General features: G+C 37.5%; 3 protein-coding genes and 1 non-coding gene across 4 annotated transcripts; 3 read left to right on the forward strand and 1 right to left on the reverse strand.

The window, feature by feature from the left end:
* Positions 1 to 4,195: 4,195 nt before the first annotated feature.
* Positions 4,196 to 7,443, forward strand: LOC137962229 (transcription factor ICE1-like). The gene is made up of 4 exons (XM_068808976.1): positions 4,196 to 5,401; positions 5,956 to 6,180; positions 6,461 to 6,631; positions 6,977 to 7,443. Exons 1-4 carry the CDS (start codon positions 4,334 to 4,336, stop codon positions 7,058 to 7,060), a joined length of 1,548 nt encoding a protein of 515 aa, XP_068665077.1. The 5' UTR covers positions 4,196 to 4,333; the 3' UTR covers positions 7,061 to 7,443.
* A 1,025-nt stretch (positions 7,444 to 8,468) lies between these two features.
* TRNAQ-CUG (transfer RNA glutamine (anticodon CUG)) lies at positions 8,469 to 8,540 on the forward strand. Its single transcript has one exon. It is a non-coding gene; the product is annotated as a tRNA-Gln (tRNA).
* Positions 8,541 to 9,072: 532 nt separating this feature from the next.
* LOC137962230 (IAA-amino acid hydrolase ILR1-like 3) lies at positions 9,073 to 12,422 on the forward strand. Its single transcript, XM_068808977.1, has 5 exons — positions 9,073 to 9,442; positions 9,818 to 9,943; positions 10,060 to 10,374; positions 10,557 to 10,685; positions 11,866 to 12,422. Exons 1-5 carry the CDS (start codon positions 9,092 to 9,094, stop codon positions 12,229 to 12,231), a joined length of 1,287 nt encoding a protein of 428 aa, XP_068665078.1. The 5' UTR covers positions 9,073 to 9,091; the 3' UTR covers positions 12,232 to 12,422.
* A 1,789-nt stretch (positions 12,423 to 14,211) lies between these two features.
* Positions 14,212 to 21,631, reverse strand: LOC137962595 (probable sucrose-phosphate synthase 2). The gene is made up of 13 exons (XM_068809556.1): positions 21,356 to 21,631; positions 19,827 to 20,059; positions 19,021 to 19,084; positions 18,243 to 18,935; positions 18,004 to 18,141; positions 17,709 to 17,840; positions 17,366 to 17,542; positions 17,102 to 17,155; positions 16,958 to 17,020; positions 15,611 to 15,931; positions 14,942 to 15,568; positions 14,730 to 14,857; positions 14,212 to 14,621 (listed from the first exon to the last, which is right to left on the reverse strand). Exons 1-13 carry the CDS (start codon positions 21,629 to 21,631, stop codon positions 14,336 to 14,338), a joined length of 3,192 nt encoding a protein of 1,063 aa, XP_068665657.1. The 3' UTR covers positions 14,212 to 14,335.
* Positions 21,632 to 25,145: the final 3,514 nt, after the last annotated feature.

Consider the following 25,145-nt stretch of genomic DNA (forward strand, 5'->3'; position numbering starts at 1 on the left):
ACTACCATTGCTGACCGACAACATCAACGTTGTTGTCTCTCCATCCGCCATCAACTCGCCATATTTCTAACAGAACAATCGTCATCACTGATTTCCCATCCCCACATGCTGACTGCTGGTGCAGATTCGGTTGTTTTTTTCCTGGTCAGTGCCAAATTAGGTTCCCCTGGGGAACCGCCATCCATCGGGAGACCTATGTCCAGGGGGAGAATTTAATCGCCCAACCTATTTATTTAAGCAGATTAATCAAAATTATAATCCTCACTCAAGTGAAAATCTAATCTTCTTATACCTCCTATTCTACATATCACATATACATGAAAATTGGCCATAAACATAATTCAACATAAGGAACAAGATTACTTTAAGAAATGAGAGTGAGGGTAAGGTGAAATGAGCAAAATGCTCTTGTACTTGTTTTTCAACAAGTATGAATACTAGTTTATGTAGTATGAGTTTATAATTGAAATGTAAAGTTTATTTGACTGAATTATGGTACATCAACATTTAATAAGGTAAGGTACATATAATTAAAGGTTTTGGGTTCAATTCTTTACAAAGTCTTTTTACTTAATTTTTTTTTTAAGAAAGTGCAAAAATCAGTAGAATCGTGTTATTTGCCTTCTCTTGAGTCTTAATCAACAACATTCCTTATTCCTTTTTATTTTGCAGGAAATTATAAGTCTTAAGTTACAAGGTATGTACATAATGTGTCTTTTGGTTGGAGACACCTTCCATTACAAGCTTGGGCAATAATATTTATAATTCTCATATGATTGTGAAAATAGAAAAGGTATTGCTCAAGTGACTTTGCAAGTTCTCTTATGTGAATAGTTTACTAGTTTTTTTGTGTAGAAAATGAGGTCCTTATAGGACAAGCCAAACTCAATATAGACTTTATTTTTTGTTCCTTTCCTTCACTTCTTAGGAACAAAGACCTAATTCATTTGACTACCAATAGGCTCCAGAACCTCATCTCTCTAATCATTCTTAAGATTGACTTGAAACAACCTAGATAAGTGTACATAAATAATTCATCCAACAAATGCACTTCTTTGAAGTGCAAACAATTGCACCCACAATGGTAGTCAATGAAAATCAAAAGCAATCAAGGTAGAGTTGTGACCTAGATAAGTGTACATAAATAATTCATCCAACAATTGTACCCACAATGGTAGTCAATGAAAATCAAAGCAATCAAGGTAGACTTGTGTGTTGCTTCTTATTGAATATGACAAATATTTCGAGAAAGTCATACCATCAGGTGTATTTGAAAATGTTAACCTTGGCCTTTGGCTCAATGGTCATATGAGGGGGGGTTTTAGTACGAAATATTGGGTTCATGCTCAACTAGGGAAACGGGGTGTTGTTTTGTAATAAACATTTTAAAAGACAGACATTTGAATAACAAATTTAATAAAAAATAGGGATTTCTTCAAGATGAGTTAAAATCTACTTAACCCAAGGGTACATGTAATGCAGAGATATCTTTACATTTTGGGCAAGATATATTAGAATTTAAAAATCATGGATCAAGATGTTCTAATATGGACAAACATTATTTTGAAAGTTGGTTCCAAGGCCTATATCAAAATGATTGACCTAGATAAGAAAACTCTTTCTTGATTAATAAACTAAAAAGAAATTCAAACGGAGGAGGTCGAATTGAGTATTCAAATTGATGATTAATCGGTTTTGGACTTTCCTTGAGCAAGAGTGGGTATTAAATCTGATACATATCTGTTCAAATACCTTGCACATTATGCATTAGGAATCTATGCATCATACCAAATAATTTTTAATACTGTTAAGCCCCCTTGGGAAGGATCGATTCACCCGACGATCTTCTCTTGGTTCCAGATTGAAATACGACCTTGAAGATTTTTGGAACGCCATATTGTAGAGATAACCAAGCTTTCGAATGAAGCTTGCACATTGGACCTCGTTGGGATAGAGAATTCGATCTCTGACTAAACTATTGAATCAATGCTTAATTCTTCCATTCAAGCCTTGGTTCCCCTTATAAAAGAGGACTAGGGTTCGAGTACAAAGCAAAGGCCTATCACAAGGCCCATGAAACGAAGGAAAATTACATCTAAACCATCAAAGTGCTTAAACCCAAAAATTACATGATATACCCACGACATATAATAATCACTCGACCTGCTATGGGGTCCATAACAAATACCGTTGTAGGTGTGAGGTCTTGCGGTAGCTTCTCTCTTTATGACTTGTATGATTTCATGACTATACCTATGTAACAACTCTTTTGCTTATCTAAATGTCGAATTCTATCATTTTTAATATGCCTTAATCAAAATATACCGTAAATATAATTGATTTGACGTGACAATCGAAGAGTTAATAACTTCACACACCACAGGCCATTGCACTACATAAGTAACTTTGATCATATTATAAAAATATATAGACATCGATTTAAATTATTAGGATTTAGGGTTTTAGAAATATTTTAACCATATTAAGAGTTGTATAAGTAATAAAATTTCTCCTTTTTTAAAAAAAAAATCCTTGAAAAAAAAAAAAAAAGTAAGTCATAGCTTTGGTATGGTAAATGAGCTTGTTATTGCACTTAAATGTTTGGTGCCCATTACCCGTGACACCATTCAATACCCTTCCAAGTTTCAAACAAATCGAACCCTGTTATCAGAATCTGACCGAATTGCCCCCCTCCTGTACCGCTCCAAGTTCAGCAACCCATGGGCACTTTCGTCATTTGTTGAATAAGGTAGCATCCCCCTCTCTCTCTCAATTTAATTTATTACACGAGAGATCCTGTAGTATCTACGTCATTGAATGTGTAGAAGATGGACGGTTCAGATTGTGAGGAGATACAGTCGTGGGCCCGGGGTAAAATAGTCCAGATGGGGGGATAAGAGGCGGCGAGGGGGGCAGTTTCTTTTCGTAACGTCTCACTCCAGTCCGTAACGGTTTCTCTCTCTAGAAGTACGTGGGGCCCAGGGGTACTTGAAGTATGGCGTCCCCGCCAGGTGGAGGGGTGGTTGGGTGGCCCCTGCCAAGTGTACCGTCCGGGTAGTCGAGCTAGAGAGAGAAAATTAAAAAGCGGGGGAGAAAAAGTGATTCGTTTTAGGTGGCGGTGAGGTGAATACTGAATGCTGACTAGAGAGAGAAAGTAAAAGAATCACGAGAAACTTGGGTTTCCCCTCCCCCAATGTATTCTCCTGCCCTGCCTCCCCCTTCACCTACACGCGACACGCTTTCTCTCTCTACGGTTTGAACTCTCACTCCTGCCCAGTTCCTCTCTCTACCTCCTCCTTTATGATTTAATACTCTCTCTCTCTCTCACTACGCTAACGTCTATATTTCTCTCCCTTCCGTAACGTCTCTGCTCTCTCCTCAGTTCTGACAACTCGTTCTCTCTCTCTCTCTAAAACTCCTCTTTGCTTTCTCTCTCCTCCTCGTGTTAAGTTTTTCTTAACCCATTTTCTCTCTCCTCAACCTCCCTTTCTCTCTCCAATCATCCTCCCTTAACCCTTTCTCTAACCTCCTCTCTTTCTGGCTTTCTCTCTCCATCCTTTTTGCCACTTGCTTCGTTACCAGGGAAGCGAAATAACGACGGTGGAGTTGTTTTTCGCTTCCCCACCGTACCCCTCGAACTTTTTACCGAATTACAAATACGTATCTACCATTTTTAATTGACGAAACTACCCTTCAAAAGTCAAAAAATTCCTCGTAAAGATGTAGGTGTTCTCAGCGCAAACGGACGGTCGCGATCGAAAGGTTCCTGTGGACCCCTTCAGTACTTTTTTTTGCTATTTGCGTACTTTTATCAGCTATAATTAATCAATTGATGGAATGTTTGAGGGGTGGTCCCACCAACAACAAAGCCTAGAGGGGATGTAAACTATAAAAATTAAAAATCTGGGTGGGCCCATGAAAGCTATTGAAAAGAGATGGGGTCCACCGAACAAAGTTCGGATTTCACCCAAGCGGGGGACACAGGAGGACGTGCCCTTTATTGTAATTTCCAGAAAAATGACAAATCAATCCATGCAAGCTGAGACATCTGCTATTTTTCGCTAAGGGAATGATGGGAATTTTGAAATTTTGGGGAAGAAGCAGAGGTGGGCCCTGAAGGGGTAGTTTGGTAATTTGAGGAGGCAATTATAACCACTAGTGTCTGAGCAGAGGAACGTTTCAGGCTATCTCTATCCATCGCTTCGCGGCTGAAAAGAAGAAGCTCAGAGTGCAGAAAAGCTCGTCGCCTTTCTTCGCTTCTGTGCGGTGCTACCTTTCGTTTTCTCCGACCTTTTTTTTCCTCGTCAGGGCAGAGGGATTTAATCGAGTGAGGATGCTGTCGAGGGTGAACGGTGTGGTGTGGATGGAGGAAGGAGCGGAGGAGGAGGACGCGGTTTCGTGGACGAGGAACGGTGAGAAGCCGGACGAAATGGGTCTCTCCACCTTCAAATCCATGTTGGAGGAGGACTGGTATGTGAACACCGCTAACCCTTCTCATGGCGAGTTTCAGAACATGGGAACCCACCAGGAAATGAAAGACATTTCGTTCTCCTCGCATCCGGTTGCTGAGAACTTGTTACTCAACCCTGTGGATTCCTCGTCCTCTTGCTCGCCTTCTTCGGTCTTTAATCTTGATCCGAATCAAGTGTCGTCGTTCTTGCCTCCCAAAAACTGCCTCTCTTCGCTTCTTAACTCGGTCTGTTCCAACCCTTTTGATGCCGGTTTCGATCTGGGTTGCGACCCGGGGCTGATCGCTCCCCAGATGCCATCGAGTTCTCCGGTGATAATGAACGTATTTAATCAAATGGGTACGACGGAAATGAGTCCAAACACGCAGTTCACCAACACCCGCTTGATGCCGCTCAATGAAAACCAGAGTTTTAATCCCACTTGTTTTGGCGGTTTCGATGGTTCTTCCCCGAGCTCTCTGTTTCTTAACCGATCAAAAATCTTACGGCCGCTTGAGATTTTCCCTCCGGTCGGAGCCCAGCCGACGCTGTTCCAAAAGCGGGCTGCGCTCCGCCAGAACTCCGACAAGGGAGTTGGTCTTGGACTTTTCGGTGGTAATATTAGAGGGCAGACGGCGAGCATGGAGGAAGATAATGAGAAGAAGAGGAAGAAGAACGAGGAGGACGAGATGGACGAGGCAAGTTTAGATGGGTCCGGATTGAATTACGACTCTGACGATGCTGGGGCTGCTGATAACAATTTTACCAAGGCAGAGGACAGTGGCCAAAATGGAGGGAACAATTCGAATAACAACAGTACTGTTACCGTGGGAGATCAGAAAGGGAAGAAGAAGGGCTTGCCTGCTAAGAACCTCATGGCGGAAAGAAGACGCCGGAAGAAGCTTAATGATAGGCTTTATATGCTTCGTTCAGTTGTTCCAAAGATTAGCAAGGTGAGCAATATATATTACATCTCTCTTGACAAGCATTTAGAATCGTGAATTTTAATTGGCTGAGTGAGGGTTTCCGAAACCATTCTTCACTAAAATTTGATGAGGTAGATGGTTTTGGGACTTCTTAAAAGCTTGCTTTGCTGGAATTTCCCTCTCTCTCCCCCTCCCCTTCCTCTCTTCCATGTCCTATGTTGTTCGTAACTTGCTCTTAAAGAAGCAGGAGTCTAGTATCTTTTCTGAAATAAGAAAAGAGTTATTTTCTGTGATGTGTATGTTTATTCTTTGTCTGTTATGTTAATTGCTTTCCTGTACCTTGCTCCTGGCTGAGTTAGTTTTGCATGCAGTAAATGCTCTGGGAACTGCTTTTATTTTGGCTGACTTAATCCTGTTTGAGCTAAATCTGGTACTAGTTTTAATAAAGCTGATTTCAATGTCGTGTAAATTGTGAATCTTATAATGAACAAAAATAGGCAATATTTTGGTATTTTCTGCAATGCTTTGTTATAGATCCCTGTCTGAGATCAAGTTTAAGAAATTCACCCCTTTTGTGGCAGATGGACAGAGCTTCAATTCTTGGAGATGCAATTGAATATTTGAAGGAGCTTCTTCAGAGGATTAATGATCTGCACAATGAACTTGAGTCAACTCCTTCTGGGTCTTCTCTGCCTCCATCCGGAAGTTTCCATCCTTTGACCCCAACACCGGCTACACTTCCTTGCAGAATCAAGGAGGAACTGTGCCCTAGTTCTTTGTCCAGCCCGAATAGCCAACCAGCAAGGGTCAGTTTCTCTCCTGGAAATAAACTGTAAATTTTCTTCTGTTTTCGCTTTTCATACAAAGAGGAAGATGATAGTCTTGGGTATTGTTTTTAATTGGGTGAGAATTGGTTTAATTTTTGAAAATTATGATGTGGATAACCTAAAAAGAAATACCCCATGACAGAAATCCATGATTTAACATGCATATCTTTTAATTGCAGCTTGCATCCATAATCAGAAAAAGTTAATCACTTTGAATTCATCTTCATTAAAATGATCTTTTCTCTCTTGACTTATGCAGGTAGAAGTGAGGGTAAGAGAAGGAAGAGCTGTTAACATCCATATGTTTTGTGCCAGGAGACCAGGTCTTTTGCTCTCTACCATGAGGGCTCTTGATGGCCTTGGTCTGGACATTCAACAAGCAGTCATCAGCTGTTTCAATGGATTTGCTCTAGATGTTTTCAGAGCTGAGGTTGTTTACTATCCTCAATCCTTCATTTCCACCCCAAATAACAAAAACTTGTTTTATCTGAACATTGTATCCTGCTGTCAACCATCACTGAACTTCTAAACCATTCATAAATCCTCATACCCACCATTGTTCCCAGGCAGCTGATGCTAGCTAGCCTCACATGATAGTATGCCAAGCTGATTGCTCATTAGAAGAAAAATGGTGACTGTCTTCATAAGGGAAGGGAAGGTTCATCTGTGATGGTGCCATGGGTTGATATGGCTTCAATTATCTATCTGATTAACAACTTAAAAGACAACACTTAATATGCTTCTTCTTGCTTATCATGTGTTTTTGCTCTTTCAGCAATGCAAAGAAGGACCTGATGTTCTTCCAGAGGAAATAAAAGCTGTGCTGTTGCACTCTGCTGGGTTCCAAGGAGCAATGTAAAGGAGAAGATGAAACGACAACAAGAGGAATGCAACCAGGCACTAACAGTAGCTTTTCACCAAGGAAGAGTTTGTAAACCATGCTGCCTCCCCTCATAGATAAAAACGCTTCCAGAGCGCAGTTGGTGAGGTGAAACATGGGTGGTCCAGAACCGGTTTGCAAGTGGGGATTTTGTGTTTGAGCCATTGCAGAACACTTTGTTACATGCAATTTTAAAGTTGTGAAAATAAAATAGCTGTTGTTTGCTTCGGGTTCATTTGGGGCAATTCATCAGAAAGATTGTCTATATGTTGAAATTTGTTCTGGCAGATGTGGATCAAAGCTTTTGTCACAGTATGTGAGGAAAAAGAAAAACTACAGATTGCCATTGCCATTATATAACAGTGAAGGCCATATCGTTTTCGAAATCCCTAAAATCCGATTGCCATTTTATCGTTAAAAGTCGTTGAAGGAATGGATGAGCTGATTGCGATTTGAGGGGTGTTTTTGTTCATGAGACTTCGTCTCAGTCTCAGCACAGAAAACCTGAGGGCGAATATCAGTAATTGGAGCCGTTCTTTATTTTTTCCCTCCTTTCGCCTCTTGGTTTGGTCAGTACAAATTAGAAGCTAAATCACGGGAGTCCTGCTCCGGACATTAAAGAGGTCAAAAGATGGTCTCGTTTTATTTACTTCACTTGGACCATCAATCAATGACTTTTTTTCCTTGCACAATGTCAAGACTAAACTAACTTCTTCTTACCAATCATCAGTTCTTGCAATTCAAGGGTCATTTTGTTGAAATTTTAGTTCAAACATTTTTTATTTTATATTACTCAAAAAATCGATTCTTTTATTTGATGTTTTCATTCTACTAATCACATTATAACATAAAAGAAGACGGGCAAGACATGAATGAAATTCATTTCACGTGTAAATTTCTTAGGTCTCATAGATAGGGGTAAGGACAAGTTAGGTTCGACCCTATAAAAACTAGTGACAAGGTTAAAATTCTCCTATTTTGTCACCCTCTTCATGAATTATCGGCCGACCCCCTTTAATGTTGCCTGTTGAAACTTAATATGATATATAACAAAGATATTCGAGATGAAATAGAAAAAATAATAAATTTTTGTCTTAATTTTATTTCCACAAATGCTCTTATTAAGCAAAAACTCTTTTTTAAAGAACATAGATATAAAGAATCCCCTACTTAAAATGGTTCATGTTCCCCCATTACTTCAACTCTTATCCAACATAAATCTCTAAATTATTGGCCTGGACCAAGGCCAAGATGTAACATTATATCCAATACATGGGTGGCCACCCTATGTCATGACAACATCCAATTCTAACCTTGCCAAAGTGATGGAAGGATTCATGAAGAATGCTGTTTAATAATATTGGAGGACGGCAACTTACCAGAAATTGGTTCCATGGTCTAGCGGTTAGGACATTGGACTCTGAATCCAGTAACCCGAGTTCAAGTCTCGGTGGAACCTTTTCTTGCCTTTTTATTATTCCACTTGTCATTTCTCTATTTTAAAAATTAATTGTATTTATATTGCATATTAAAAATTATACTTGATAAATTAAAATAGAGAATGTACCTTATATGCTTGACTTGAACAGCCATAAAAATTTTAAAATTAATAAATATAATAAAAAACAAAATTTTAATTTTATCTGAAAATATAATTAAATATAAAAAAAATTTTAAATATTTACTTTCAAAAAGAGTATAATCACAAATATTAAATAAAGGTATAAAAACAAAATATTATTTAAGTAGAATTGTAAAGAAAATAGAAAGAGGAAAGGGAAAATTCTTAAAGAAATTTAAAACCAAATAATAAAATAATAAAATAAAAAACATAAATAGATTAAAATAAAATTAAAAGATATTATAAAATAAAAAGGAAAAATAATAATTACTAATAAAATAAATTATAGTAATAATGTGACCATACCAATTGAACAAATTTATATATTATATACCTTTCTCAAGGCAGAGTGTTCCAGTCCGAAGGAATGCCTCGTGCTAGTGCCATCAATGGAGGTGTCTTCAACCCTTTTCTTTTGTGTGCTAGTTTGCACCTTCCTTCCCTTATGGGCATCCCAAAATTCCGAGTTGGAAACAAGGGCTCTGGCTCAAGAGCTCCTACAGTCAGCCAGAGATCCTCGTTTCTTTGATTGGATGAGATCTATCTGGAGAAGAATTCACGAGTACCCCGAATTAGCTTTTGAAGAATATAAGACGAGCGAATTGATCAGAGCAGAGCTTGACGCCCTTGGGATTGAGTACAAATGGCCTTACGCAAAAACGGGGATTGTTGCAACAGTTGGGTCTGGTGGGCATCCTTGGTTCGCGCTGAGAGCAGACATGGATGCTCTGGCTTTGCAGGTTTCCTTAGTTATTTGTTGTTTTTCTTTATATAATTCGCTGAGAGCAGATATGTCATCTTTCTTTCTTTTTTCTGCTTATGCATTCAAATTCTACCAAAATTGACCACAAAACTGTTGGATAGAACTGCACAGCTGACAAATGATTTTCCCTTCGAATACCCACTAATCCAGGAAGGTCCCAGCTATTTGAAATTTATGAGCTTGTTATCTTTCACATTTAGGTGGTTGTGGACTGTTTTAAGAGAACAGTCACATAACCACCTTACTGTGGTTGGTCTGAAGTATGCTGCATGCACATAGGACGCGATTCTTTTAATTTCATTCCTCTTCTGTCTGGAGTTTAAATTGTTTAAGTACTTGACGACCCATGAAGGAGCTGGTAGATTGGGAGCACAAGAGCAAACATGACGGTAAGATGCATGCCTGTGGTCATGATGCACATGTCACCATGCTTCTGGGAGCAGCTAAATTACTTCAAAGCAGAAAGAACCATTTAAAGGTATCATATGCTTCTGAACTAGTATATTCATATGACAATTAAGCTGAAACACTTTTCCAGCTTAAACTGCTTGGATATAATCTTCTAAACTGAATGGAAATTACTCCAACTTAAAGGGCACAGTGAAGCTTGTTTTTCAACCAGCAGAGGAGGATAAAGCTGGTGCTTACCATATGTTGCAAGAGGGTGCTCTTGAGAACGTGGAAGCTATTTTTGGTATACATGTGGATTCTAGAACTCCTACTGGCATGATTACTTCAAGACCAGGTCCCATTCTTGCCGCTGTAGGAGACTTTGTAGCCACAATTCAAGGGAGAGGAGGTCACGCAGCAATGCCAAACAAAGCAATGGATCCAATTCTTGCAACATCTTTTGCAATCATGGCCCTGCAACAGCTTGTTTCAAGGGAATCAGATCCTCTTGATAGCACTGTAAGCTTATTTCTTCGTGTTTATTATGTTGGGTTAGGAAGTTGTCTGCTTCTGAACTTTGATTTTTCTTATGAAGCATAATAACTGAAGTTGACAAAAAAAACTATTTCTTGATTTTTCTTATGAAGCAGAATAACTGAAATTGACAAAAAATTATTTCTTCTTCATTTGTACCTATACAGGTGATCTCTGTTGGGTTCATAAAGGGCGGTGAAGCCCACAATGTAATCCCTCATACTGTAAAGTTTGGAGGGACTTTTCGAAGTATGACAAGTGAAGGAATCTCCTACCTTGCCAAAAGGATTAAGGAGGTGAGAACACTCAATTTTCTATTATATTAGTTATGAATTATTAAAGTCATGAATCAAAACTAGGGTGGGCATCTTGGTTTTCTGAGACATCTCAGGTGGCAAAAATTCTGTGACATCTCAATCAACACACCCTCTAACATCTCGTTATAGTTTGTACAGGGGGTGTATTGTCTTGCCTCTGAATCTGAGACATCTCACCTGATATGCAAGATGTTTTAGCAAAACACCCCCCTGCTGAAATCCCTAAGCTCAAATCAACAAAAGCTGCATGTGGCCATTGAGCTAACAGCTCAGCGCACGTAAAGGCATGCAATTGACATCTCTTGGGGGTTATTTGGGTGCTTAATTTTTTTTAAAAGTCCCATTGTAGGAGACTGACAGGAGAAAAGACTATTCTCTTCACCTCTAGCTTGAATGCAGCAATGCTAGTAGTCTGGTATGAATTGCATTTTTCGACCGAGATGCAGAGCCATGACAATACCTACACGGACTATTGACACCCTCAAAGATTTGAATGTCCCAGAATACTTTACTGACCAGTCTGGCAGGAAATTGATGTGCAGTCCCCCCAAATGAAACTCACCAAGCCTCTTTTCAACCATAGAGTTGCCGTGGAAAGTCCAAATGAAGTTTTCAATGCCTAAGGACCCTTCAGTTCTCTTTTCTTTTCAGGGTTTGACAATGTTTTGTTATTGGTTTCGATTCTCAGTTTCTTTAAAATGAACATGGAGAAGGTAATTGCGACTTGATTGCTTCTGAAATTCGTTGAATTGGTCTATCAGCTGTGCCTCTTTTCCAACAATCAGTTATGGTTGGTTATGGAAATCAAACTGTTGGTCTCACAGAGTAATTGCACTTCTCACTGTAATCCCATTCTATTGAATTTCTTTATATGGAACAAAGTTATCCATTGTTGTGCTTGCTCCATAATCAGAGTGCTTAGTTAATTTACTTCAATTTTCAACTCCTCGATCCCTTATGGAAATCAAACTGTTGGTCTCTCAGAGTAATTGCACTTCTCACTGTAATCCCATGCTATTGAACTTCTTTGTATGGAACAAAGTTGCCCATTGTTGTGCTTGCTCCATAATTAGAGTGCTCAGTCAATTTGCTCCAATTTTCATCTCATCGATCCTCATTCTGTGTTCTCATCTTACTTCTCTCAACTACTGCCTTGCAGATAATTGTGACTCAAGCACAGGTGCACCGATGTACTGCTGTAGTAGACTTCATGGAAGAAGAACAAACAACCTATCCACCTACTGTGAATGATAAAGCAATGTATGAGCACTCAAAAAAGGTGGGGGAAGGACTAGTTGGAGAAGATAACATTGGCTTGTGTCCGATGAACATGGGAGCGGAGGATTTCAGTTTCTACTCACAGCAAATTCCAAGTTCATTCTTCTATGTAGGAATAAGAAATGAAACTGTGGGTTCAACTGAAGAATTGCACTCTCCTCACTTATTTCTTGATGAGCAGGTTCTTCCCATTGGAGCAGCTTTTCATGCAGCTGTTGCAATGACATACTTGGATACTAATTCATAGTAGAAATTTCTTCTCATTACAGCCAGCTAAAGCTCCTGTACATGTAACTAATATTTTCAATATTCTAACTTGTGACATGTAAACGATATGATGCTTAGGGTAGCCTATTTTGGACGTTTTCCCTTTTATTTGTGTCATACAATTTGTTATTGTTCTTGTTTCCAAAGTTCCAAAATCAAGGGAAACCCAAGTTTCTGATATTATTTGGGTGAATAACTTAGAAGATTTTTTATCATTTTCAAGTCCTTGAATAGTTTCTCTATTGGCCTAGCTGAATTAATTGAACTCTTCAGCTTTGCCCATATTGAGTGAGTTTTATAAAGCCAGCATTTTACCAATGCTGCAATGCTTCACTGCTTCGTTAAGACTGACAAAATAAAGTATCCAGGAACCACGTTAAAATGGTTCCAAAATAAAAACAGTATCAACAGAGATTTAAAAGTGGGTCTCTCTGTTCATTGAAGAACGATAAGACGAGACACTGTCATGGATGTTGTAACTGAAACTGGACTGGTAGACATGTTTGCTGAGAATGGCAACCTTAATCTTGCTTGACGGTTTTTTTACAGAAAGCTCGACATTGATCCGATTTCAGGGTCTGCAGTGATTGACATGTACTCAAAATGTGTTTGCTTGTCAAGTGCTCAAACTCTTTTTGATCGAGTTAGCCTATTGTGGAAGCGCTTTCCATCAACAGATTGAGACTAAAGTAAGACCAAATGGTAGTGGGGTGACATGACTAGTAAATAAGGAGAACTTTCATAGAAATATCATAGAATTGTAATTATGCAAGTTCGTGTATATTCTCTTATATCTTTTTTCTTTTGAAGCATGTAGCCCTAAGAGTATTGTAAACATTTTTACACAACTATAAAATGCAACCTCAAGGCATAGGGTAAAACATTCAAGCCTCTTCCTCTTAGCTCTCTCTCTCTCTCTCTCTCTCTTTTCGTCTTCCTTCGCTCCTTTGGTTTTTCTCTTTCGTCCGTACATCTCTCTCTCTCTCTCTCTCTCTCTCTCTCTCTCTTTTCGTCTTCCTTCTCTCCTTTGGTTTTTCTCTTTTCTCTCCCAAGAACTAAAGTTCTTCTCTTTTCTCCTTCCCTTGAGATCTCTTATGTTTATGTGTTATACTACTTGTGTTTCTCTCTTATCGGCTCTTAGACATTCAGGGTTAGTCAGATATGGTTAATGTTTGTTTAACCTAATGGTGGGAAAGTATCAGATAAGAGTCTATTGAGAAGCACTAGGCACGCGAGGAAGATCTTATGGATCGTGCAAGAACCTAGAGGAAGCCTTTAAGCTTATTAAATCTATGAAAGTGGAACCAGGGATCATAATTTTGGTTGTTGTCCTTTCAGGCTGCTGCAACTATGGAAACTCGGGAAATTGGAGAGAAACTCGCAAAACAGGTCCTTCAGCTTGAACCGACTGATCCAGGAATATATATGTTGATTTCAAATATTTGATTTGGGGGGAAAAATGGGATGAAGAGGAAGATGATTAAAAGAGTGGGTTAGAAGAAGGAACCTGGTCGTAGCATTATCGAAGTAGGAAGGAAGCTCCAAGCAATTTCATTCACTACAGCCTGGCCTTTAGGGAAAAAGAATGTAGAATTGGGTTCTAGTTTTGAGGTTAAACATCATGAAGAGGAAATGCAGATCAATCAAAAGCACTTATTCACTTCGAGAGGGAAGCAACTGAACTATTTTGTTTCAGTTTCAGTTGAGCCTACCTTGATAGATGGATGAAATTCTGGGTAATTTAATTGGATCAAGTTTCTTCACAGAGATCGGTAGCATCACAGACATCAACAACCACAGCTTCAAGAATTCATTTGGACATCTAAGTAATCATAAGGGCAAAACCAGAGAAATATTGAAGTCATGAACAGAGCAAAACTTATCACAGCAAGTTGCAGAACTTTCATAATATGGTGCTGCACTTGGTTACATCGATCTGTACCTTCTTTACCACCTAAATCACAAATACGAACTTAAATAGAATTTGGAACCCTGGTATTCTCTTCCTGTTTAAACTCAAAAGAAGAGTAAAACTTCTCTGCTAATTAACAGAGAGCTTTTGTCTCGATATTTCAACCACTGTTTTATAGCATCCCAGATGTTTTGGAGACCTCCTTAATTGCTTTAGAAATTCCCTCTGCTGTATTTTCATGTGTATAGGCCACAAGGGGGCTTTCCCTTGGAACAATATCATCTCTCTGATAACTCCCAGCAGTTCTTAACAGCTCCTCTGACCCTTTCTCCACAACTCCCTTCATGATGATAGTCTTGTGAGCCCCAGATATCTGTTCTTCATAATCCGTATCACCCATTTCGCCCACAAATACATACATGTTTGCAATATTCAGGCCCCAGCGAGCAAAAAAGTACCTAACAACACATAACAATGAGGACTCAAGATCCAGCTCTGCTAACCATTCATGTGACAACTAGTATAATTCTGCATCTAATGTATAAATGATAAAAGTAGGAGCATACCTGAGTGCTTGCGACCGAGATGCAAGGAGAGGAACCACTTGCAAACGAGTAGAATTGCGGCAGTACATCGGGTGGCAACGTAAGCCTCGCATTCTGAGCTTCTGCCTCAAGTCATCCACTCTCTTTGCCTGAAAAAATAGCCACTTTAAGATACCCGATGTACTGTATTAAAGAATTACTTTGGTAATGCTTCTTTTGCCAACCAAAAATACCTTGGGAGATTTTTTTATGAAGTATGAAATACAATGACTGGTATTTGAATTTGCATCTTCCTCAATGGCATGTGGAGTGTCCTTGGATTTATCCAGTTTTCCATCCTGTGTACTCAGTAACTGGTAAATAGTTTTCTTCAAACCATCACAGCCCCAACGGTAATCAATATGGGAAGCATAATCAGGGTCTGAGGAAATCTTTTCACCATCATCTTCAGGCTGATTTATACCTGGATAATACACTTCACTCCCACTACTACATATAATTGCATCAAAATCTGTTGTCTGGATTTTACCAGACTTCAGAAAATTAATTGTTTCTAAAATTGGCATTGCAGTAGAAAGAGCAAATCCTGTGAATCTTGCCATTTGAGAATCTAATCTGACAGCCTTAAAAATCTCCTGCACAATCTGCAACAGTTTTTTGCTGGGGTTTCCTTGATCATCATAGCTATCCAATGCAATAACAATAAGCCTCTTTCTTCGCCTCAAAGCAGGGTACTTATTAACTATACCTGCTCCAGTTTCATTATGTTTCCTTCCCACTTCATTTTCTTTAGCTTCAGAGCTTGGTTTCTTAATCCTGCTCAAGATACTTTTGACCTGGTCTTGCAACTCCGGGTCTCCCTTTTCTGCAGCTTTCTCCAGTTCAATCTGATTATACTCTACTGACCCATTCAATGAAGATTTGTCATCCACAGAGAGCCTTAAAGACATGTCCTGGACATCTTTTAGAGAGTCACCAAGAGATTCTTCCGCAGCTTTTTCATCTAGAGGAGTATCAGTCTGCCACTGGGGGTATCGCATTCTACAAGCTGCAACCCTAGTTAAATATGTCCGGCAATGCTCAGGCCATGAAAATAAATGAATGTTTCTCCAGCCATTCTTTTGACAATCATGCCACAGATTCTTTTCAGCAACTAGTTTTAGCAGTGCATCCGCAATTGCATTCTGGTCATGTGGGTCCACTAACAACCCATTGTTCAAAGCCTAAGTGGACATAATTACAAGACAGAACGTTAGCACTAACACCCTTTACAAGATCTTAATAAGTAGCATAATATATATAAAAGTGTAGTTAATAACATACTACGAAGCTTGCCTAAGTAGGCATGACCTGCACTATAGTCTGACAAGAAATGATACAATGGATTAATTTTGACTGCAATTGAACTTGTTACCATCCATGTAGTGGATATAACATGAGGCTCTACTCTTTCTTTGTTGATTCAGGTTATTTTAACCTGATGCAGGCACTTGTAAAAATATCACATATTAAATAAAAAACTCGATATCACCAAATTTATCTGTTTATGTTTCTTTATTTACCATTGATACAAAATATAAAAGAAAAACGTATCTAATGAAAATCTGTTTTACTCATTTAAGAGCAAAGAATGATGAAGAATAACCTGAAATAACTTCTTCATTTTAAAAAAGGAAAGCAATATTGTACTGTTAATTTTAAAAGAAAGAAATTATTACTGTTACCATCAACATCTTCATGCTTGATTACTAGCAGATGTCACCCTTGAGGGTGGTGTTGGCTACACAGTGTAGCAACAAAAGATAAAAGCAAAAACCTAATTATCTGTCTCAAGTCTTTCAAATTCAAAGTCATTGAGTAGTAGATCTTTGTGAGTTTTGCCAAAGAATATTATTGAAACTCCTTCCTCAAGCCATTTAGAAAAATATGCACAAGAAATGTGCAACTACACCAGTAGCTGACCAGTCACCCTCTCTCTAAATACTGCCTTTATGATTCCTAAGAACATGTTTTTGAATCTGATAAGATTAACTAACTTATTTAGCTCATATTAGAAAGACTGGATTTGACCGACCTTAATTAGATGATAGAAGCAGCAGAAATTGGCTTATACTTATTAGGTAATCAGGAAGTGATTAACTGTGAACAAGTTGGTCCTCCTAGTCTTTTGGCTGACTGTATTATCATCTAAATAATCAGATGGAAAATAACCTATCAGACCATGTATGAGAGAGAGAGAGAGAGAGTACCCGATGAATATCAACTGGACCACCATTTTTTGTTGCTACCATTGGGAGTCCATGTGCAGAAGCCTATTTTTTTCCAAATGCAGGGTTACATTTCTATTAAATATTATATAAAAAGAAAAGAGAATATGGATGCAGACAACTAACCTCTATTAGAGTAAGCCCAAATGGCTCAACCAAAGCAGGATTTATGAAGACACCCTGCACAATCTCATTAACTTAGTTCATCATGGTTCTTGTTTTGAAGTCAGGAACAGTTAATCATTGTTATCATTTTAAAAGCAGGAATCAATTTGTACATAAACAAAAAGAGAGTTTCTTTGAGGTAGTGGATTCTTGAAGTGGTATTCATAGTTATATAATCAAGTCTCTAAAAGAATCACAAAAAAAGCAAACATAAATGGAACGTACCCTTGTTTTAGCTGCCAGACGATAGATTTCTGGGACATCAGATTGCTTGTGATGCTTAGGGTAAGCCACTGACCCATACAAATCATATTTATCAATCATCTTTAGAACCGTTGTGAGGACACTGGCATTTCCACCAGACATCTCATCTATGTCATCTCTGTTTCCCATTATCAAAGTCTGCATAATAACATTCAAAATTCATTGCATTTCAACAGAGTGAAGCAATGTAAAATAATTAGGTAATTTATTAAAGTTTGTTCACACCAACTTTCTTTTAGCTTGTGAAAAATTTCACAAAGATCAAAGAACAACAAACAGAAAAATAATTACCATAAAAACTTACAAGGTTTGCAAGTTCTCTTAATGGGCGGCACTCCCCAAAAGCCTTCAAAAGAGTCGTAATGTTCTTTTTAGGATCTGGTCTTGATAAGGCCAAGATCATAGGTTTGTGAGGGTTTGTTAAGAAGCGCATCACCTGTATAAATAATATGTGAAGGTAGAAAGCAAACAGTCTCTGTCAGAGCCTTCAAACAATGAAGAAGGTAAAAGCCAACAACAGTTCAATAGATCCTCAGCCCAATTTCCACTTCCATAGATAGTAAATTTGACTTGCCCGGTCAAGAACACTAAGTACTTACTTCAAACCATATTTGAGGAACACCCCTGGGGGAAGAAGATCCATCTGCCCCACCTATAAGGGCTGCTAGTTCCCCATCTGCTTCAGGTGAGTCTTCCTGAATTACCACATTGCTGAAATCCATACCAGGAGGAATAACCTGTTACATGTATAAACATGAAGAATTTTCACATTGTATACATCCATACTAAGTTTAGTGACTAGAGATTTTATGTATGAAACTGTTCAAACTGCACTTACCATCATTCTAGGCATGTATCGTCCATGGCAGTTGACCCCACGGCGGGCACGGGCTCTCAACACCTTCTCAAGCTTGACATCAAAGCCATCATAAAGTCCCCATTGTTCCTCAATTTCTTGCTTGGTACTAGTAATTACCAGCTCTGCTGCATCCAGTGACAGTTCTTCTGCTTCAATTCTTCGCATAATCTTATAAGTTGCATCTATATCTTCCTTTGATTGTCTTCCTTGCTTAAGCAACTGCTCTAACTTATTCCTACCCAAAGAGTGACCAGTAAGAACCATAGGAACATTTAAAGCCCCGGACAAAAGAGCAGCACTATCTCCTGCATCAGCATAATGACCATGAATGACATACGGCCAAACAGGTTGACCCCCCCCAATCTGTTCACCCAACACCTTAGACATGTTGATAATGTGTGCCAAAGCACCATCCACAAATTCTTGAATGTGGGGCCATAATAACTCTTTCCGTAGATACTTATTCCTTGGACCACATGGTATACGCACGACATAGGCTCCACTGCTCTCTCCAACATCAGGGGAATCTGCATTATACGTGGTTAACATTTCTGTGGGTTCCCCATAACTCCAGTCCACATCAGGAGACGAGATTTGGCGAGTGAAAAGGTCAACCCGGTATACTCCTGGCATCATTGCCAGTGCTCGGGAAAGTTCAACCACATATTTGACCTGAGATATTCATAAAAAAAATTCATTAAAAGAAAAGAGTATGATGATCAGTTGATTTTTTCGATGAGGCTAAGATAACAATTACCTGACCACCTGTATCTGAATCTCGGCCAAGTTCCATATTATCTCCACGAACTAGACCGTGCAAACTGGTTTATGTGTACAAAAATAATCAGCCTCAATCATTGTTTAAGAAAAAGGATAATCAACCAACTTAAGACACTACAGAACAGGCAAATATATCACTGGGAAAATGTTTGAAGTTTGAAAATTTACTATAAATTTATTTTGTTATACATTAGGATAGAATCTGATAAAACTTTACATCAAATGCAAATCATAAACTTGGGCATGTTAGTGTGAGGTTTGTCTTTCAAAGAATAATTGGTAGGTCCATTAAGAGAAAGATAAATACTATTCTGGGATTTTGGTATCCACCTTTAAAAGTGAAATTTGGATCTCTTTACTAGATCACCAATGAGATAAATGCAAGTTAATGCCTTAACCTTAAGGAAAAGGCATTTCACATGGATAAAAAAATTTAAATGACTGAAAATTCCTATTACAACACAATATCTGTATTTACAGATTTATATGAACCTTTAACATGTGCGGTAATATACTACAAGCAACTTAATTTACCTACATCTAATGCAAATATAAGTTCTCCCACATAAAAATAGGACACATTGTTGAACAGGATACAATTATAAAAAATTTACTCACAAAGTTAACCTAATCCTTCTCTCCTACCTAAGTCATTGTAGGTTTTCACAAAGCAATTATTTCAAAGGCAGAAAGTTCATTAGAATCAGAAGGTAAGATTAGCAATCCTAGAGTGAATAAATTACAAAGATGATTTCACTCCAGAAACTGTATTTTGTGACCTACCTAATGAGAACAATGTAGAGTTTCTTCCCTCTATTGTCATCAGACCACATTTGGAGATCAGATACGTTTCTTTGAAATTTTTTCCTTGGGGTTTCACACTGAACAAAATCCCCCAGAGTGTCTCCTTTCTCCCCCTCAGACAAATCTTCTGACATGTCCTCAGTGGCATCTTTCCGGCCCAGCTCTCGTTCCCATCTCCGATTTGCAAGACGTTGGAAATCTTCCCATTCCAACTAAAATTAGGAATATAACCAAGTAACTCATAATTAGTTAAATTCTGTACCACTTATTGATCTGCATGGTGGGTACATTTTGCAGTCATGGAATGAGATATAACTAACATATCATCAAGACAAATCATTATGTCATTTCTCTCACAATATAATTTATTCAATCTAGAGAGTTAAAACAATCAGTCTCCCTCCTTTGAAAGAAAAGAAAGATCAATGAATTCACAAAAATAAGAAACAATCATGTAAAAGAAAGCAATCCAGTCTTTGAAGATTCCAGACACTAGCTAAAAGAAAGCCAAGATAACCATGAATCTTCACACAGCATTTGAATTTTTTATGGATACTGAAATAAATCCTAGAAAAGGTTAAGACATGAATAGATACATAATCCAAATTAAATAAATGAACTGCCATTTTCAGTAACAGGATAGAGCTTTCATTATCAAGCAGTAAGAAAAGCAGCTCCTAGAATTGCCCAACTTAATTTTATGGACAAATATTCCAACCAACAATTAAACCAATGTAATTGAGAAAGCTGAACTTCTATTAAAGAATATAGCTGATAATCATCAGCTAAACTCTGTCCTTCAGTAAATAGCTATAAAAGCCCAAGCCTAGCCATTTATAGTAGTGTGTCTCTATTAAATAAAATATCAGCTCTTGTAGCAGTCTACAACCAGTGAAAATTAATGAAAATCAAACAACCACATGGAAAGTTCTTGGGAAAATAATACGTAAAAGATGACACAGTTTGTTCATTTTAGGAAATTGTAGTATGATTAAGTATCAATGGATATTCAAATCAAACAAGATGCTTCCACAAAAGAAAGAGGCTAGCCCATCTCTTAATAGGTCTAGCTCCTTAAAATAAATTGTCAGGATAGTCAGCATAATCAACAGACAGGCAAAACATACCAGCCCATATATTACGACAATCAATACAGAAAAAAAGATTCCAGTACTGAAAAATTCATACAAGTTTATCATTTTACTGATTTAAGAAGTAAAAGTACAAAAGAAAAAAAAACAGCAATGAGAAAAAGATGATCACCATTACTGTAAAGTAAAGCTAAATAAAGATTTCTTTTTCTCTGCTCAAAATTTTTTAGTTCTTTCAAATAATGAACAGAAGCAGATTAAAAATGCCGATATGCATGCATACCAAGAATTATATTTTCACCCAAACGTGGAGTATAGCAAAATTGAATAAATCACAATTAAGATTATTCGAACTTCTTTTTATTGATTTTACACAAATGTCTCTAACAAAACTTGGATGTATAAGTCTTTAGTTACCTGCTTCTTTCTACGAGCAAGGTGCCAGATTCTCCAGCACATGTTCTCGAGCCGGCTACTTCTCTCTCGGGAATTTCGAGTAGCCACAACTTTAATCCAGGTACGATGGAGATCGGTCTCATCGACGCCAGTGACCACCTCCTCAACAAAATAATTGGTCGGATTGAAATGACCTCTTTCTCGCACATTGACAGTGGTGGGCTTCTCTTCAATAGCCGAGGCTCCACTGTCCAATATTGCTTCAAGGTAGCCGTTGATCCACTCATTTCCAGCCATTGCTACCTTAACTCCTTACACGATTAGCCTATCTAAGTTTACGTGCAGACAGAATGAAAATGATAGAAAAAGGGTGTTTTTACGAGTATCGTCCGGACAGACGAGGAAAGAAGCTGATTCTAATATTAATAGCACAATAATTAGTTGACTACAGGAGGAATGCAGAGAGAGAGAGAAAGAAAGAAGCTAGTTTCAGTTAAGAAGCTGCCGGAAAGGGGACTCTGCTTCAACGAAAATGCTTCGGTTCAGCAAGAAGGTGCAGAGTGAACTCAAGCTTTTCCTTATGGAAGACAAAGAACAAAATCACATGCCTTTAGTACTATTGAGCAGCGTAAGAAAGCATCCATTCAACGAACAGAAATAGCAGAAAGTACCAGAGATTCAAGTAATTATTTGTCGTAAAAAAAAAAAAAAAAAGTTCAAGTAGACCTCTGCGAGAAGTACTGATCAACTTCGTTCACAGCACCAAAAAGAGAAAAAAACAATAAATTTCACTCCATCAGAGAGCTCTCCTACACATTGAGGATTGTGGAGAAGAAGAAAGAAGAGAAAAACTGGAGTCCGATTTTCGTCTGCTTCAGAAATTATTCATTCGTAACAGGGGAAAGGCCGTTTCTCTGCTCCGGAGAGAAAGATGGCGAAGGCGTGGTGAGGATTGAGCCGGTGCCACGTGTCACAAGTGGGACCTACAAGTGTAGACGTGTCGATGGAGTTCGTTGGGTTATGGCAGGCGATTTGCCCGGTTCCCGATGACGCCCGATTCTCAATGCGATTCTCTCGCGCGTACTACGGGTTCTCGACTCCCAGACTCCTTCAATTTTTCGTCAAAACACAGGCGAGTTGTTCCGTACGGCGTGTATCATCCGAGGAAAAATAAATTGGAGGTCGGGAGACATTTTTCTTGGTGTTTTTTAGGGTACGAGATTAGGCTGGCATCATTCTTAGCCTCCCCATTATCCACAAAATCATCACTATTATTACTATCATTTTCACTTGAATCATCATCTTTATTTTCAAATTAGGGACATCTTTTAATATTTGAGAACGAGCTTTAAAATCCCAAAAACACATTCAATGGTTGTCCTTAACAGACAGAGTGCCTTTGGTTGAGCAATTCTCTATGATCTGTAGGAGGGTTATCTCCAAATTCTAGCAAATGGTAACGAGTCCCTTCATATAAAACCAAAAACCTTGGAAGATTTGTATACCTAACACCTACTAAATCATATTTACCTATAATAAAAAATATATTTTACATGAATTAATTAAAAATAATAATAGATAAAAATAGGCTAAATAATGTTTATGATGAAATGTTATTTATATTCGAAAACCCAGAGTGTATGTCGTCTCGTTGATGTTTACTGTAGTACACGTGAATTAGGTATTGATCTCTCCCATCCAGAAAGTACAAATTGATATTACATTTTGTGAGAGAACCTATTCCAGTATCTTGCTTGTTGATTAAACATAATATATGCATTAATATGAGTGCCATCAATAGTACCTATATAATTCTATGTTGCAAATTTAATAAATATAAATATATATTTCATATTCACCTAAAATTGTTCATCAAATACCTTTATACTTACCTTAAAGTAAGGATTGTATAATATGTCATTGTTCAAAATTTTTGAATGAGTACATCTTGAAGGCCATCTAATGTAATCAGACTGTAATATGACAATAACATTTTAACATCCTATTAAAATATTTACTGATGGTCCAATTTGATCTATTAAACATCTTCGAAGTAACACTATATGATTATTCTTTTACCAACAAAGGATTTAGTTAGTGATGCTCGAACATGGACTTGTTTTGGGTGCCTATTTATTTTTAATTAAATGTGGTTAATCTAAATCTCATAACATTTTCTGATTTATTTGATAGTCATCAATGAAAAGGAGACATTTTATCAATCTTTCTAAATTACAGAAGCAAATATTCTCATAGACTAAGAACTTAACAAATATTTTATTTAGGTTTTGATGAGAGATTATGGTATTGGGTTTCTCCATCTTCAGTTATGATTTTGAAGTCTTGAAATTTGATTTTCATAATCAAAGTGAATTGCTAGGTCAGCCAATTGTTGGAGGAAAGCAAGGTTCTTTCATAGCAAGAACCAAACTTTGACACATTCATCTAGCCCACAATGAACTGTACCACCCCATTAACATTGGTTTCAGTTGGACCAAAGCCATCATTTTGAGATTCCAGCCCACTCGACCACTGATTCTGTTGGATATGAACAGTTTTTGCATCCAGCCCCACAGGATTTTAAAATATACTTTTTAAGTTTTTAATAAATATTTTTTTTATTTTTTTATATAATTTTATTTGTAAATTGCCAAATTAGAGCAAAATAAGGATTGGTGGAGTGGTGGGGGTAGGGTTGGGTTTCTTAAACCCCAGCTTGTTGCCATCTCTAAATGGGATGAATATTAGGTATATAACAATTTTTGAGTTGGTTTAGGATTTAAGGTTTGTTTTGAACCCTAGAAAAGAAAAGAAAATGAGAATTTAATCATTATTATTCTAAAAAATAATTAATAAAAATGAGATAATAACCAAATTCTCTTTTTTACTATATTTTTTAAATAATAATAGTGTAATTCTCATTTTCTTTTATTTTCCATAGGGTTCAAATAGACCCTTACGGTTTAGATTTTAGGGTTAGTTAAAGAAGCAAAATGCCTCGTGGCCGACCCCAATAGGTCAGTTACTAAATTTATAAAAGAAACAAGCATAACAATACAAGGGACCAAATCTTTCACTAAGCTTACAAAAAAGAGAAAGCATGTGGCATCCCCTCTTTTTATGCAATTTTCAATTACTTGTGCTTCCTCCCTCTCATGCATGCATTCCCTAAAGAATGCAGTTTGTAGTCTCTTTTGTCCTCTAATCCCACTACAAATCTTGGCAGCTCTTCTCCTCATCTCATGCGTAATCCACTCTTATGACAAGAATGTTGTTGGTTAAGTAGGCCAAGTATTTGATATAGGAAGCCTTTTTCTATTAAATATTACATTACTAGATATCCTTCTCCGATTTAGTTCAATTCCATCAAATTAGAAGTGGCTAAATCTTGAGCTCTCTAGGGATAGTTTTCACCTTAGCTTAATTTTGTTGTTGAAAAGGCGTATAAAATAATAATATTATCTTAAAATTGGATTAAAATATAAAATTCTTTAGCGAATAGTCGGTTCACTTTTTCACCTTTCGTCTCTTGAATTAATGGAAAAGGTAGGTCCTCTTCCTTAGGGTCTGTTTGGAATATGAAAAAGAAAATGAGAATTTGACCATTATTATTCTCTAAAATAGTTAGAAAAAAAATTTAATCGTTATATTATTTTTATTAACTATTTTTAGAAATAATAATGATCAAATTTTTTTTCTTTCTAGGAATTCTAAACAAACCCTTAATAGTTTCCTATCACAAAGAGGTTAAGAAGCGAAATAGAGAGAGAAAAAGAGAGGAAAAGGCAGCCCTTTTTAACTTGTTATTTGT

Source organism: Aristolochia californica, unplaced genomic scaffold (genome assembly GCF_029961685.1).
Source record: "Aristolochia californica isolate CCGP_79_NKW_82.1479 unplaced genomic scaffold, dmAriCali1.0.hap1 SCAF_4, whole genome shotgun sequence".
NCBI classification, from domain to species: Eukaryota; Viridiplantae; Streptophyta; class Magnoliopsida; order Piperales; family Aristolochiaceae; genus Aristolochia; species Aristolochia californica.

Excerpts from the sequence above, each read along its gene's own strand:
- LOC137962229 (XM_068808976.1), top strand. The coding sequence starts at position 4,334 with ATGCTGTCGAGGGTGAACGGTGTGGTGTGGATGGAGGAAGGAGCGGAG. Across the intron at positions 5,402-5,955 it reads TTGTTCCAAAGATTAGCAAG|ATGGACAGAGCTTCAATTCT; the intron begins GTGAGCAATATA and ends CTTTTGTGGCAG. Across the intron at positions 6,632-6,976 it reads TAGATGTTTTCAGAGCTGAG|CAATGCAAAGAAGGACCTGA; the intron begins GTTGTTTACTAT and ends TTGCTCTTTCAG.
- LOC137962230 (XM_068808977.1), top strand. The coding sequence starts at position 9,092 with ATGGAGGTGTCTTCAACCCTTTTCTTTTGTGTGCTAGTTTGCACCTTC. Across the intron at positions 9,443-9,817 it reads TGGATGCTCTGGCTTTGCAG|GAGCTGGTAGATTGGGAGCA; the intron begins GTTTCCTTAGTT and ends CGACCCATGAAG. Across the intron at positions 10,375-10,556 it reads CAGATCCTCTTGATAGCACT|GTGATCTCTGTTGGGTTCAT; the intron begins GTAAGCTTATTT and ends GTACCTATACAG.
- LOC137962595 (XM_068809556.1), bottom strand. The coding sequence starts at position 21,631 with ATGGCTGGAAATGAGTGGATCAACGGCTACCTTGAAGCAATATTGGAC. Across the intron at positions 20,060-21,355 it reads TTGCTCGTAGAAAGAAGCAG|TTGGAATGGGAAGATTTCCA; the intron begins GTAACTAAAGAC and ends TCCTAATTTTAG. Across the intron at positions 19,085-19,826 it reads CTCTACATTGTTCTCATTAG|TTTGCACGGTCTAGTTCGTG; the intron begins GTAGGTCACAAA and ends CACATAAACCAG.